The sequence below is a fragment of the Barbus barbus genome (genome assembly GCF_936440315.1).
Source record: "Barbus barbus genome assembly, chromosome: 5".
Taxonomy (NCBI): Eukaryota; Metazoa; Chordata; class Actinopteri; order Cypriniformes; family Cyprinidae; genus Barbus; species Barbus barbus.
The window spans coordinates 30338533-30354962 of NC_136733.1; the positions used below are offsets into that span (position 1 = coordinate 30338533).

Below are 16430 nucleotides of genomic sequence, written 5' to 3' on the forward strand. Positions count from 1 at the left end.
AAAGATTTATTGTTGTCATTTTATGCCTTTTTTATTTAGACAGGACAAGTAGGGCGACAGGAAGTGAAGTGGGTGAGAGAGAGGACATGGGATCAGGAAAGGTCCGCGAGCCAGGACTCAAACTCGGAACGCCCGAAGCACAGCGGCGTTACATGTCGGCACCCTGCCCATGAGGCCATCAGCGCTGACATAGTGATACACTAAACTTACTAAGATTTGTAATGATCATCATTATTATTATTACGGTACATACTACATTGAGCACATGCTATAAGTCAATGAAACAAAGATCTCGGAGACAATGATATCTGATTTTTAAAAAATGACAGGTGCATATTGATCCTCAGCGTCATTCTAGTCCCCATCCTTAATGATCACTAAAATACACAAAGCACAGAATTTGATATTGTGATGTGTGTTCAATCATAACCGTTGAAACATGCAATGTTTAAAGTCTGCATTAGGTAATAATTAGCAAAAAGCAGTCACCTTAGTTTTTTTTTTTTTTTTCTAGGAGGCTTATGACTGCAGACATTTCCTGTCTGTTTATTGGGCAGTCCAGCAGTCCTTTACCCTGAAGGAAAATATATTCCACCGGGAAAATGATTTGTCTATACTCAACTGTACCGATTTTTAGGACACTTTCTGGATCAACTGTATGATGGAGGGAAATGAGAACAACAGGCTTGTCTAAAGAGAAGAGAGAGAGAAAGATATTGTTAATACCCATATGTTACATGGATGAGAAAATTAATTTGCAGTATAGAATAGCTGAAGAAGCTTTGTTTCTATTAGAGCAGATCATTTACAACACTAATATCAAAGTGATCAATACCAAAGGTGATGAACACATTTATTCAATATAAGTGTCAATAATAAAATCATAAACTGTCTTCATTTTTTCATTGTCCTATTTTCCCTCTTTTAAAAAAAATAAATAAAAAATCTCGGAAACAAGACAAACCAAAGAAAAATTCATGCATTCATTCATCAGTTGTGTACTAGATGAATGATGTACTAGTAAAATTGTTCTTTCTTCACCTATTCTCTTGCCATATTCACTGATGTCAGGAGAGAAGAGCAGAATGACATCACTCTCCTGTACTGTAGAAACCTTCCTCAGTTTCATCTCTTTCTGTAGAGCATTTATGAAGTACTTATGATGCTCCTCTGCATCTCCAGTCACACTCACAAAATAATTCACTGGACAGGAGTTAGTAGAAGTCATCTGCTGCATATCTGAACAAAACAACTCAATTATAAAACCAGATCAAAAATGCTCCATGTGGTAATATGACAAATATGAAGCGTTATTTATATATTTATTTATTAAAAGTCATTTTCAAACTGCACATCAAATGTAATTTTAACCTACTGTCTCCTGAAGTTTCCTGTTTCTTCTCCTGTAGAAATGAATGATATCATTAAATGTGAGATTGCTAATGATCCTTTTTGTTTTGAAGAGCACAATAGTCAAACACACAGATGACTCATTTAGTCTTTACTCTGCCAACCAACACCAATACTCACTAAAATTTGTTTCAGATAATTGCTTTTAATTAATTATTCATTGTTTCCCAAAGAATAAGATGAACCATCCATAGCAGTGGTTCTTAATCCTGGTCCTGGGGACCTCTGCTCTGCGCGTTTTGCATGTCTCTCTTATTTAGCACACCTGATTCTGATCATCACCTCTTTAGGAGAGAGCTTCATGAACTGAACTGAGTGTGTCAGGTAAGGGAAACATAGAAATATATAGAGCAGGGTCCCCAGGACCTATAGTAAGCCTATAATTCTGCATTTCCCCTGGACTTGTGTTTTTTCGTGGATCATTATTTTAATAATAATTAGTAAACAGCATTGTGTTTAATACATTACAAAGCAGTTTTAGTTTTAGTGTTTTTATTTTACTTGTTAAATACCTGCTGTATTAACCAGTTCACAACTTTATCAACAGCATCTGAATTCTTCTGACACTTCAGTAATCCTGTATCCTCATAGAACAGACAGTCCACTGTGAGTATGTCTGTCCTCTTGACACATCGGCTGCTGTCTGGGACCACTTTCTCTGGGTCAAACGTGTGATGAAGCACCACTACAGCAGTCGGCTTCAGGTACAGAGTCTGTTCAGAGTCTGTTCAACGAAATTTAAGATATTATTTCTGAAATGTATCAGTTGAGTCAGAGCATTCTGAAAATTAATATATATATATATATATATATATATAAAATGGTGTGATGATTAATCAAACAACCTGTACAGCTTTTTAACGTGTTCAGTGCTGCTTCAATGTCATTTCCAGCTCGAGAAACAATGGGACAGAAAACCAAAATAATGTCACTCTCGTCCACTGTGCGAACGTTCCTCAGATTTTTAATTCGGTTTTCTAGAATGTCAATAAATTTCTGGTCACAGTTATTCACTTTTCCAGCCAATATGGAGAACATTTTGACCCCCTCTGGAAAATGAATTGGGATGGAATAAGTACAACGAAAAAGTTCAAATATTTATACAAAATTGGATCCAAGATAATTATAAAATAACAGTTTTGAAAATCAATTCCATTCTCCAGCATGGTGTCCTGAAAGATGCCTTATTCTTATCTGATAACTCACAAGAATCAATCATTTAATATCCCTGACTAAACAAGAGTTATTGTGTGAGACCTCTCATAAGACACAGACTCACTTGTCTTAGGTTTGTTATCCGTCATTTTCACCCTTTCTTTCTGCGCTGATTTAGATTCACTTTTATCCTGCAGACACACAACAGTTGTGGTGAAATTCAGTCACAGTATCTGGATTAAAAAATAAATAAATAAACAACTTAAATGTAACAATATTGAATTTACCTTTTTTGATTTGTGTGACTTTCCTTGACCCTGCACTTGTTCTGTGTCTGTAAAATATTTTGTGGTTAAATCGGTAGAAATGAAGATAAACAATCATGTATATTTAAATAATATAGCTTCAACATGTCATATTTCCTGAAGAAAAAGAAAAAAAAACTATTTAACTTACTTTGATTTGGACAAACTTTGGCACCTGCTTTTCTCCCCTGTAAAGAATGATTACAGCATAAGATAACAGTGACATGTCTTATACATTTTAGATCGGTTTCCATATTTTATGGAGCATCTTGTTAAATACCTGTTGTAGTAACCAGTTCACAACTTTGTCAGTTGAATCTGAATTCTTCTGACAATTCAGTAATCCTGTATCATCATAGAACAGACAGTCCACTGTGAGTATGTCTGTCCTGTTGACACATCGGCTGCTGTCTGGGACCACTTTCTCTGGGTCAAACGTGGGATGAAGCACCACTAGAACAGTTAGCTTAGAGCCTGGAATTGGGCAAATTTATTTAATGTTTATTTTTTTAATTCATTCATTTAATCATGCTTTTTTACAGACAGGACAGTAGAGAATGGCAGGAAAGTGTGGGGTGGAGAGGCGGGAATGGGATTGGCAAAAGACCACAAGTCAGGACTCAAACTCAGGTCGCCAGGTACAGTTGCACTATATATGTCACTGCACTAACCACTCACTAGGCTATCAGCACAAACATATTCATGTATGTATTTATTTATTTATTTATAACTAATTTCTCATATATACTGTATACTTAGCACTTAAAAATATTCTTTTAAAAAAAAGATTAATATAGCTTTAGCTTTATTTAAAACAGTGCAGTGAAGTGTTACAACCTGTATTGTCTTCCAATCGTTTAAGTGCTGCATCAATGTCAGTTCCAACTCGAGAAACATTAGGACAGAACATCAAAGCGACGTCACTCTCATCCAGGGTATCAACTTCCCTTAGATTCGGAATTTGGTTTTGCAGAGTGCCAATGAATTTCTTGTGTGTATTTTGCAATGCATTTGCATTTCCAGTAAAAAGAGTAAACACTTTTACTTCCTCTGTAAAATTCAAAAGCAAAGAAAAAATTGTTATGAATGTGCAGTTATATTTCACATAGTATACAATTTTGACAATTTATTTCATTCTGTATGTGTCCTGAAAGGAGATTAGTTTTTGATCTATGACACAAAAGTCAATCATGTACAATAATATACAGGATCAGGATCTGCTGTACTATGGCTGATCTGCTTTTCTCAATTTCTGTAGATTTGTTTGTTTAAAACTTCTGAATACACAAAAATGATCAAATCAAATATATCCTGTCAAACTATAAAGGTTACATGAAGACAGGTTTTTATCCAATTACAACAGTAAAACCAGCTCTTGTGCAAACAGTAATACCAACCAATATTATGTTGTTTCTCCAGAGGTGTAGTTTTGGTTTCTGGATTATCCTGATTTAATTCACTGGTTTCCAGCTCTTTTGCTGGTTTGTACATGTTCTCCTGTTGTGTGTTTTCCTTCTCAGGCTCTCCAGCTGTCTGCAGCCGCTCATCTTTAAGCTGTTCAATTTGAGCATCTTTTTCTTCACTTTCCTGTTTCGCTTTTTCAAGACATTTGGATGTGTCTTTCAACTCTGTGAAAACTATACACACATATCACACAATCAACAATGAAATCAAGACTGTTATATCCTATATATACACCTTTTTCCTAACTAATTGATGAGTGCCGCCATGATTCTAACTTGTGTTTGGATGTTGTTGTTACCCATGTTAAAACAGAGTAAAAAATATTGTCTGAATTAATTAAACTAAAACATTTTCAATATAACTAAATATAAAAATGAGCACAGGGTTAAGCTGTGCTGTTGTTGGCTGCCACCCGTAAGCTTACAGAGTTCCTGTAAAGTACTTGCCCAAAAATGTAACGTCATCTTTCGGTATAAATCGGTTGAGATCCTGCATTCAGGAAAAAGGTGGATACACACAATATCATCATAACATCATGATGATATTTCTGTGCATGGATCATAGCTACACCCCAGACTCAACTACACCTCAATACAACAACAGATGCACTGCTGATGTATTTTACTATTCCATCTGAATTAATCACAGCTCATATAATTTTTCATCACAATCACAATCTGATAATAGTTTCTGAAAACAATAGAAGGTTGTTAAGTGAAAGCACTCAATTAATTTCTAATTTAAAATGCAAGCTTATAAATTACATCTTAATAAACTGAAGCTTATTAAATCACTTCTTCATGCCTGTGATGAGCATGATGTGATGAGTCTTCTCTGGATCTGAATTTTTGCGTATCAATACCACGAGTTTTCGTTTTTATTTGCCGTACTATTTATACGCATTTTCATGAGACCCAGTGGCTCTGGTTCAATATGTAAGATCTTGTTGGCTCTCTCGCATTTGTTTTTCCTTTGCATTTCTTACCATGTAGTTAAAGTTTTGTTGTGGTTATATTTATTTCTTTGATTTCTTTATTATCCCTAGACTTATGTTTATTATCATTACTGACTATTGTTGTATTAGTTTAATTCAATAAAACAGTTTGCATTGATTATGTTTTGTTTTGATCCATTGTCAAGCTGTTGAATGTTCTGAAATATTATTCATGACTAAAGGGAGGCTCCTCGTAAGAAACAGACTCACTTGGCTCGCTTGGCTCTCTCTGCACTGACTCAGATTCACCTTCATCCTGCAGACACACAACAGCTGTGGTGAAATTCAGTCACAGTATTTGGATAAAAATTGAAAGAGAAATCAAATGTCCAGCACTTAAATAAGATAATTAAATGTAACAATATCATACTTACCTTTTTTGAATTGAGCGATCTTTCTTGATCCCACTCTTGTACTGAGTCTGTAAAATATTTAGTGATTAAATCAGTAGAAATAAAGATAAAACAATCAGGAGTATTTAAATAATGTAGCTTAAAAATATAGGTTATATATTTACTGGAAAAAAAAATGTACCTACTTTGAAGTTGACAAACTTCGGCACCTGCTTTCCTCCCCTGCAAAGAATAATTTCAACATAAGATTACTGAATAGTAACATGTTTTTCATATTATACATTTAAGAGCAGTTTCCATATTTTATGGAGCTCCTTGTTAAATACCTGTTGTTTTAACCAGTTCATAACTTTGTCAACTGCATCTGAATTCTTCTGACACTCCAGTAATCCTGTATCCTCATTGAACCGACAGTCCACTGTGAGTATGTCTGTCCTCTTGATGTATTTGCTGCTGTCTGGGACTATTTTCTCTGGGTCAGTCGTGTGATTAAGCATCACTAGAACAGCCAGCTTAGAGCCTGTTCAAGAAAATGGGCAAATTTATTTGAAACTAATTTGTCTCATATCCTTTTGATTAATATTTACTTCACATTTAAAAATATTCAAAAAAATACAATAACATAGCTAGCTTTATTCAAAACAGTGCAGTGAAGTGTAACAACCTGTCTCGCCTTCCAATATTTTAAGTGCTGCATCAATATCAGTTTCAATTTGAGAAACAGGACAGAAAATCAAAGTGATGTCACTCTCATCCATGGTATCAACTTCCCTCAGATTCAGAATTTGGTTTCGTAGACTTCCAATAAAGGTCTTGTGTACTTGATGAAATGCATTTGAGTTTCCACTAAAATGAGTGAACACTTTCACTTCCTCTGTAAAATTAAAAAGCAAGTTGGGTCTTATGAATGTGCAGATATATTTCACACAGTACACAATTTTAATCATTTATTTCATTCTGTAGAATGAGGGAAGAGTCATCTTTGATCTATGCCACCCCACAAAAGTCAATAAGGTACAATAATATACAGGATCAGGATCTGCTGTACTATGGCTGATTTGCTTCTCTCACTGTCTGTAGATTTGTTTGTTTAAAACTTCTGAATACACAAAAACAATCAAATCAAATATATCCTGTCAAACGATAAATGTTACATAGAGACAGACTATTATCAAATTACAACAGTAATACCAGCTGTTGTACAAACAGTAATACCAACCAACATTATGTTGTTTCTCCAGAGGTGTAGTTTTGGTTTCTGGATTATCCTGATTTAATTCACTGGTTTCCAGCTCTTTTGCTGGTTTGTGCATGTTCTCCTGTTGTGTGTTTTCCTTCTCCATTTCTCCAGCTGTTTGCTGCCGCTCATCTTTAAGCTGTTCAATTTCTGCATCTTTTTTTTTGCATTCCTGTTTTGTGTCTTTCAGCTCTGTGAAAACTACACACACAATCAACAATGAATTTAAGAACGTTATATCCTATACATAAACCTTTTTCCTGAGTAATTGATGAGCGCCACCATGGATTCTGACTTCTGTTTGGATGCTGTTGTGTTCCATTCTCCATAGAAACCCATGTTAAAACGGAGTAAAATTATAGACTTAATTTAACTAAAACCTGTTCAGTATAACTAAATATCAAACTGTGCACAAGTTGCCATTGGCTGCCATTGTAACACCTGTAAACTTAAAGTACTTGTTGTGCACACCAGCAAATCTGTCCATGCCAGCACTTTATGTAACGCAATTATGCTAATGACAAGAGAAAACTGTGTGTGAAATAATGTAATAAAATAATGTGTGTTCTTATCATTTTGTGGACAAAATCCCCTGAATTTCACTGCGATCGTGAGTTATTGTATATGTTTGATATGAGTGCGCATCTGTTTTCAGTGCAGCTAATCTCAGGCTGCTTCAAGTCGTCTACACACTCATCAAACTCTGACAGGCGAGTTGCTGAGAAAAAACTGTTATCGCGACACTGTAAAGTGATCAAACTCTGGAGCCATGTGGTTATTAAACCCATTTTTATATGTTTAATGTTACATTATCAGTTCAGAATTTTCTTTTTATTTGAATAGAAACACAATTTATGAGTTGGGCACGACTTCCGCATTCAGGAAAAAGGTACACTGTAAAAAAAAAAAAAAAAAGTTGATCCAAAAATTAAAAATTTAAAGGCAACCAGCTTCAGCAGATTTTTGAGTTCCCTATCAGTCGGTCACTCCGAGTCACGTCGGTGACCGACGAATTGGGATCTCGCTTAGAGATTACTCTCCCCTACGAGAGTAATCCTAAGGCCCCAGCCTGGCTATGTGTCCAAGGTTCCCACTACTCCCTTCAGGGACCAGGTGGTGAGCCTGCAAGCGCTGCCCTTGGAGGAGGCAGACCCAGCCCTAGCTTTGCTTTGTCCCGTCCGGGCCTTGAGATGCTACGTTGACAGGACACAAAGCTTCAGGACCTCAGACCAGCTCTTTGTTTGTCACGGAGGCCGGCAGAAGGGGAAGGCCGTCTCCAAGCAGAGGATGGCCCACTGGATAGTGGATGCCATCACCCTGGCTTATCAGGTACAGGGTGTGCCCTGCCCGTTCAGGTTGAGAGCTCACTCTACTAGAGCTGTTGCATCCTCCTGGGTGTTGGCTCATGGCGCCTCGCTGGCAGATATTTGTAGAGCTGCGGGCTGGGCGACCCCTAACACGTTCGCTAGGTTCTATAGCCTTCGTGTGGAACTGGTTTCCTCCTGTGTTCTCACCTCAAACGGGTAGAAGCACTGAGAGGCCCCGGTTTCGGGTCGGCTTGCTAAAACTGCTCCAGAGAGTCCGTACTGTAGACCCTGTCGAGTTCCTCCGTCCCCTCGGCAGTCAGACGTGGTGGAGCATCTGACGCCAGGCCCTCACTCGTTGAATGCATGAGAACCGGTAGAGGGCTGGGTTCCATATGAAAGGCCTAGTTGGATCCCATATGTGTATAGTCCACGGTATAGCCTGAGAGCCCGTGTTTCCCCGGCAGGTCTTCTGCCAATCTCCATGAGGTACAATTTCCTCTAAATTTCCATATGCGCCTAAGGTTGATCATATGCGTAATTGCTCCGAACCTCCTGCGGGAAGGGCGAGCTTCCGTAACGTCCGGTTCCAACTAGAACGGGTACGTTTTTCCCAGTGTTGTCCAGTCTTACTGAGTGGGTAGTGCCATGGCAACAGTAGTTGGTCTTCTGTGGTAGCCCTGACCTGCGCCAAAAAATAGGGGCTCAGGAGGCTTCCACAGGACACTGGAAGGGGCAGTATCCGTGGCTCTTTGGTAGGGATCCCAATTCGTCAGTCACCGATAGGGGACTGATAGGGAACGTCTCGGTTACGTATGTAACCCTCGTTCCCTGAAGAAGGGAACGGAGACATCACGTCCCGTCGCCACGGCTGCTGTACCACCACTGAGCGGTCGGGTCACCGGCTCGGCTCCTCAGCGAAAACCTGAATATGCGCTGCACCCGCTGCCTACTTATGCTCACGCTGTGATTAGCGGCAGCTGGATGCAATAATCGCATGCCAATATCCATTGGCTTGTTTAGATACTCTCGTAGGGGATTGGTCTCTGTAAGCGAGATCCCAATTCGTCGGTCACCGACATGACGTCTCCGTTCCCTTCTTCAGGGAACGAGGGTTACATACGTAACCGAGACGTTTTCTCAACTTGTTGTTTTAAGTTTATACAACATAAAGTCGAGAATCTCCTACAAAAATAAGTTCTCAAAAAAAAAGTTTTTGAGTTAAGAACTCAAAAATCCAACAAGTTCCTTGAGCCTCTTCTGATCTTTGAAAAACATCCTAACAAAAAATTCCTAAACTCATAACAAAACTCACCTGCCATTAACACAGATTTTTCCATTTTCTTCTCATCATTCTGTTCTGGGGTAGTCTGTTGAGGAGAAGTAAGTTTTGAAGGATTCATGTTTGATGGTGTGTGAAACAACACATGACAGCACTGTAATTATTATACTTATTTACTCTGATGTTGATGTGTCAGTGTATCACTTCTGTATGAAGTTGTCAGTAAGACATTATGCTTAATATTAATATTACATTACAATTAGAAATATATTCCAATCTAATTTTACTGATGATAGTCATTCATAGCATTCAGAATTAAAATGATTTATATACAGGTAGAGTGTTTTCCCCTTTAAACAATCTTGACTGGATCATAATATAATATGTGTATTGTGTTGTTAGATACTGTCAAAATCTCAACATTTTTAAACAATAAATAAACAGCAATAATCCATAAAAAAGAACTGTCAATATTGACAATTACAAAATAAACCTTAAATTATTAACATTTGTCTCAGAAATTATAGAAAAAAATCTTAGAATGTCACACTCAATATAAAGTAAAAGTTCTCTTACATTTTCAGTTTGAGGCATTTCAGTAACTTCATGGGTGTTTAATGCTATGGGGAAACAAAGATCAAATGCGTTTCGTACAGCAAGCATAAATAAATAGGTAATTAAGGTAACACTTTAGAATAGGGAACACTTATTCACTATTAACTATGGCTTTTCCCTCAGTAAATTCCTAATTCGCTGCTTATTAACAGTTAGTAAGGTAGTTGTAAAGTTTAAGTATTGGGTAGGATTAGGGATGTAGAATAAGGTCATGTAGAATATATCTGCTTAATTACTACTAATAAATGGCTAATATTCTAGTAATATGCACGCTAATAAGAAACTAAGAGACCCTAAAATGAAGTGTTACCGTAATTAAATAAATACATAAAAGAGATACAGTATAATATCACAACTAATAGTTTATAGTTAATTCAAAGTTTATAAACTATAGTTATTACATTAAATAACTTTATACAGTAAATGAGTTATTCATTAACTGTCACTGTAATTAACCAAATTATTATTGTTTAATTAGCTTATACTATATGGAATACTCACATAGCCTTGCTACCTTCTCTGTTCTGTCTCCACTGGTCACCTGACACAGGTAATCTCCATCATCTGACTCTCTGACACCTTTCAGTTCTAAGGAAATGTTTCCTCTCTCCATCTCCTTATTCAGTCCCACTCTGCCCTTATAGCCCTTCCCTGCTATCATCTGTCCTTCCATATAGAGAAACACACAGTCTGTTCCCTTAAACCACTTGATCTCCATGTCAGCAGCACTGAGTTCAGGTGACAGGTGACACGGTAAAGTAACATCAGACCCAAATTTGGCCTCAGCGGTCTGAGCTTCATCAGGGACGTTCAGGCGAAGCTCATCTGTGAGGGCAAAGAGAGAAAAAAGAGAGACAATTGTGGACTTATGTACACACGATTATTAAGTTCATTTACAGAGTATTATATTAAAGCTATTTTTGAGTATGAATGAAAATAAAATGAGTTACTTTAAAAGAACTTACTTTTGCATGGAGTTGCCATTTTCTCTCCTAAAAAGGGATATAAGGTTCATGGTGAGAACAGAATTAACATCACCCATTACTAACATCACACTGACTTAATTATCACAAGACTCAACACACAGTAAACATCAAATATTTAAAATCTCTATCATTTTATTATAGAAAAAGCTTTTTTCATGTCTTTGTATTACACCTCAGAACACTAAAAAGCACTTATCACTGCTGAGGATTGAGCAAGTATAATACGTCCTACTTCAATCGTGATCAAACACAAATCATTTTATACGGTGGAAAGATCATATATACAAACACACAACACACAGGAATGAATTAAAATGTAAAACTCTTCCTGCCTCCATGAATCAAGACCAGGCGTGGGTTTACATGGTGGCCACTGGCAACGGATGGAAAGAGAAACTTATCACAGTCAGTGTTGAGAAGGCTACTTTGGAAATGTAATAGTTTACAGATTACAAGTTACCCTATTCAAAATGTAATAAGTAGCGTAACTATTTCAAATAGGCTACTTTATTAAAGTAACTGATTACGTTTGATTACTTTTTGATTGCCTTTCTACATTTCTAATGAATGTTTTACACTGTTAATCATTTTGAAACATTTAAAGCAGGCATTAACCTTACAGAAGTACTCAACACTGATTTCTGTCAAAATGCTTCATCACTTGAATTAAGATTGTAATCATTTACTTTTAAAAGCAGCCACCACAAAATCATACTTTAGCACATTTTTTTCACTTTCAGATCGTTCTGAGGTTAAATACAGATTTAAAATCATAAGATATAGTCTACTGTTTTTGAGATCAAATCTTTGCATTGCTATGACAGGACATCTATTGCTACGACATCTAACAAAGCCTATTGAAGAAAAAAGAAATAGTTAATTTTGAAAAATAAAGAGCGTGGGGCACAAACAAAGTAACGCGGGATTAGCTGTAACACACGTGGTTTAAATATTTCAACACAGCATAACCAAATTTAGGCCTACAGTATTTACTACTTACCATATCAACATTATATAGAGGAAAAAGTGCGACAAAATTCAAAAGTCTTCGAAGATATCGCTGAACATTTATTTTACCAAAGTAAAATTAGCCTATATTTCTGTCTTAATTTTCATCTCAGTTTTTATTACTCATTTAAAATGAGACAAATCTGCTATTATTTTAATCTCCAATCTGTTATTTATCAGTTTAGATTATTTTTTTAATGCTTCAATTACTAGCAGAAGACACTAACCGGTTTTAAATTCCAGTTGCGCAGATGGGGAACGTTGTAACACTGTTTACAATGTGCCCTGCCGTGTTATTCTATGACATTCGCGATGTAATTCACCCTATTTACTTTAATAAATTATAATGTGAAACAACGAGAAACAGGTTAATAAAGACTGACAGTCAGTGTTTAATGTTCAGAAATTATTATTTCAAGACATGTAAAGCATTTGGCTCATTTATGTGGGCCGTCCCAAGCATGGTTGCAATGTGTTCATTGTCAAACTCCAAAATCAGATTATTTTAATTCTTAAAAAACGCCATTATTTTAGTAAAAAAAATAAACATATACGTATATTTTATTGACAAAATATTTTAGTTTGTCTTGTATATATATATATTGTGATGGGAGGAGCCAACGACAGACACAGTGGGTGTGGCGTCAAGCCTCGGAGAGGTTTTTATTAAACAATAAAAATGTACAAAATTGTCCAAAGGGGGAAAAGTGTCCAAATAAACGGGGAATCTGGTGTCCTCGTTGTGCCGCGGGGCTAGTGAAGGAGGGTAGTGTTCATCAGGGAAGGGTCCAGGGAAGGGGCGGAGTCCGGTGGCCGCACGCGCTCCCCTCTCGGGGCCGGGAGCGAGTGGCGGCGGCGTCTCGTGCGCGGCTCCTTCCATCTCCTTGGTTCCCGGTGCTTCCGGGGGACTCGACGGCCCGGCATCCTGGCCCGTCAGCCGCCTAACGGGTGCGGCAGTCCTGCTCGACGCACCCTTCCTGGACCCACAAGGACGCCAGCGTGCATGCACGGGGAAGCGACCGGTCTCCCGAGGAGAGGCGCGCTCGGCGTTTAAACGGCGGCGGTGATGAGGCTCTATTCACGTCAGCTGCGCCTCATCACACGCCGCCAGCCCTGCGTGTTCAGCGCCCCTCCTCTCTCACACACCCACTCCCGTCGGGAGCCTGGTGAAGGGCGGCGAATACGGGACGGGGTGGTGATGATGGACAGGGGGGAGGCAGCCGACTCGTCACAATATATATAATTATTATTATTATTATTATTATTATTATTATATATATATATTTTTTTTTTTCATGAGATCAGATAACAGTTTAGGGTGTCATATGGCCATGTTACAATGTGCCCCTCAGATGTTACAATGTACCCCACCTACGGGGCATGTTGTCACTTTTCACTTCCAATTTTTGAGGGTAAATAAAGAAAAACGTATAGGCTACTGTAATTATGAAACAAAGCGACATATTTGTTCTAGACAAGTGTGAAATTACTGTGGATAAAAAAATACACTCTGAACCCCATGTGGATTTACACAATTTGAGAAAGTCAAAAAAGTGTTACTTTGTGCCCCGCTCTCCCATATACATAAACCCAAATAGGAAATAAAACGTTTATCGAATAGCCTAAGTATTTGTCCTACTAGCTCCTAAACTCCTGAAACATTGATAAATCAATCAAATCAGGCAAATTAGGCCACTTTTTTTGTTAATTGCTTGGAACACTAACAAAAAACCCATGCATGATATTTAACTGTGTTCTTATGATTAACAAGGACTGTTTTTGTGTTGAATTGATGCAATAAAATAAAATTGTTCAGGCCCTACAGGTTTTGAAACATTAGCTGCAGCCCCACATTTTTTGAGATGGCAGTGTTCAGGTAAAATGGGCCGGTTGATCAGCAAAAATAGGCCAGTCAAACTGAAAGTGAAAGAGACATTTCTGATAAAAACACATTTAATTATGTTTAATTTTATAATGTAACAGAACACTGCATTTAAATTACATTTAAATTACATTAGAACATCCATTTGAATTGCATTAAAACATTCATTTCAAACTATTTAATCAATAAAATATACATTTCATGAACAAAATGTAACAATAACAATTAGTGTTATGGCAACAGTTTAAAAGTTAACAGCCGATGACTACAAAGAATTTCAAACAGATGAGGTATAAGACACTCAAACCTTTCAACGAATTTCATCAATAAAAATTAAAAATGTAACAAAAACCTGAACATTTGGTGTATGTGTGTGTGTGCGCATGCGTGTGTGCGTGTGCGTGAGTGTACATTTGCCTTTAGGCCTCTCTCAACTGTCTCCCTATATTCTGCCAATGCTCCTCTCATCCTCTCCCCAACCCACTGATTGTATTTTTTACCCCATCCCTGGCGGACATCCTTTCTATCTCCGTTACGTTCCTTTCTGACCCTCATCTTTCCTTTCTGATCTTTTCTGTTTTTCATGCTGTCTGTAATAAAATGTGAAAAAATACAATATATAATAATATAAATAATTTTTAAAAGGAAAAACCACCAGAATGTCTACTTAAACTCAACTCAGAAGGTGGCCCATTTAACTGAAATTAATGGCTCATTTTATCTTAACACATTCAGGTAAATTGGGACAATTATTTGTCTTTATAAAAATCTGGATTATTTAACAAAATCAGTATTTTATCTAAGAGAGGCCATCAAGACATGGGTTATGGATCATTATTTCTAAATGTGCATTTGTTTTTTATTGATTTATCATCCTTATTATTGAGAAGTAATATTGGATATGTCAGGCCACTCACCTTGCCTTTTTCTGGTGTGGTCTCAGAATGAGGCATTGCCCCTCCCCCGTTAGCAACCTCAGACCAACAAATTCACTGTTATGGCAACAGTTTGAAACTATTTGCAGTCATTGGCTGTTAACTTTTAAAGAGATAAGACACTTCAACCTTTAATGGCCCAATTTGCCTGATATCACCCTATATGTGTTAAAATATTCAGATGTAACCCCTTTTGTAATCGTTAACATTTTCACGAGTAGGCTATACTGTAATTTAATTACATATTTTTTTCTCTGTAACTGCGATTACATTTATTTTGTAATTAAATTACGGAATTCCGTTAGGCTTCATGTAGCCTTACACACCAACACAGATAACATTACATTGTCAAGTTTGGAGAAACGCAAAAACAAAGTAGGGTAGCCTACAGATAGCCTCCGTGTGTGTTTTAGCTAATATGTAGCCTATGTAGACTACAAGATAAAGCACAATCATCCGGTCACTTTCGCATTTAAAAAATTAGGATGTATTTTTGCATGGACTTTACTTACCTTTCTATTTTAAATATCCTGTCTCGGCTGAGGTGCAGCGCAGAACTGAAATATGACCTTAACAACACAACAGACTGGTCTGAGATAAGATTAAAAATTCTTTCACTTTCAGTCTCTCTTTAACTGCAGTTAAACACCTCCTACGCACTGTTTTATCCGGAGTGTTTGGATTTTCGCCAAATAAAAAGTTTAAAGGGGGTTACTTTTGAGGTCTGGTACAAATATGACATGGGCTGCAAAAAGAAAACAGGCTCATATGTACGCACATTTACTCATTAAAAGATCGCAATCTCGATTCAAACACACGCGATCTTATTCCTAAATGATGATTGCGCTATGTCAATTAAACCTTTGAAATCACAATCGCATCGGAATATTTAAACCTGCTTTCCAGAGAGAGCAGCGCTCATCATATGCTTTATGTTTGAAACAGCTTCACAAACAGTCTACTTATACAGTAGGCTACACTTCTGTGTTTCAAACATTAAATAATAACTAAAGTATTGGGACGAAAGTTTTTAATCCTGATAGACTCAAATTTGCAGCAGCCGCGATCAAAAATAGTAATTAACCTCTGGAACTAATGGTAGCCTACTGTAATGAAACGTCGTTCATGGAAAACAGAACCTTTAATGGAATAAACTTAAATTTCACAGATCACAACAATAACGAAACTTTACTTTAAGATATGACAACTCAGACTAATTAAGGAACTCAAGGCTTATAAACAATAGGAGCAAACAAGATAATTAACACAAGACAGGTGAATCGGATGAATCATTAACTAAACAAGGACAGGAACTACCAAATAAGGGCAAAACAGAACTGAAAGGAAACAGACACCTGATAGATAAGCTTTAAAAAAAAAAGTGTTACATTACGCCAGAAGGTGGCAAACAGTGACTGTTAAATGTATTTGATGCTTGAATCATTCAAGAGATTCGTTCAAAAACAACGTCTTCATTTTTTTTCAAATGATTTTTTACAT

The 16430-nt window shown here is 37.0% G+C and overlaps 1 protein-coding gene across 4 annotated transcripts; it reads right to left on the reverse strand.

The window, feature by feature from the left end:
- LOC306870476 (uncharacterized protein) lies at positions 1-15609 on the reverse strand. Of its 4 annotated transcripts, XM_079417789.1 has the most exons (23): positions 15443-15569; positions 11085-11111; positions 10621-10944; positions 10081-10124; positions 9538-9592; positions 6901-7119; positions 6346-6555; positions 6008-6201; positions 5867-5903; positions 5703-5749; positions 5539-5584; positions 4268-4507; positions 3708-3920; positions 3151-3344; positions 3022-3058; positions 2853-2899; positions 2690-2756; positions 2256-2459; positions 1923-2134; positions 1376-1403; positions 1042-1239; positions 490-690; positions 1-377 (listed from the first exon to the last, which is right to left on the reverse strand). In XM_079417789.1, exons 2-22 carry the CDS (start codon positions 11101-11103, stop codon positions 491-493), a joined length of 2835 nt encoding a protein of 944 aa, XP_079273915.1. In that variant the 5' UTR covers positions 11104-11111; positions 15443-15569; the 3' UTR covers positions 1-377; position 490. The 4 variants fall into 4 exon arrangements, with proteins under 4 accessions (XP_079273915.1, XP_079273917.1, XP_079273916.1 ...); XM_079417791.1 differs by lacking the exon at positions 6346-6555 and having other exon boundaries at positions 15443-15609; XM_079417790.1 differs by lacking the exon at positions 2256-2459 and having other exon boundaries at positions 15443-15580.
- Positions 15610-16430: the final 821 nt, after the last annotated feature.

What these genes read in the sequence shown, in the direction of transcription:
- LOC306870476 (XM_079417789.1), bottom strand. An exon ending in AAATGCCTCAAACTGAAAAT is followed by an intron (nt 9,593 to 10,080) that starts GTAAGAGAACTT and finishes TCTCCTCAACAG; the next exon opens with ACTACCCCAGAACAGAATGA. An exon ending in GGATAACAAACCTAAGACAA is followed by an intron (nt 2,460 to 2,689) that starts GTGAGTCTGTGT and finishes TTCATTTTCCAG; the next exon opens with AGGGGGTCAAAATGTTCTCC.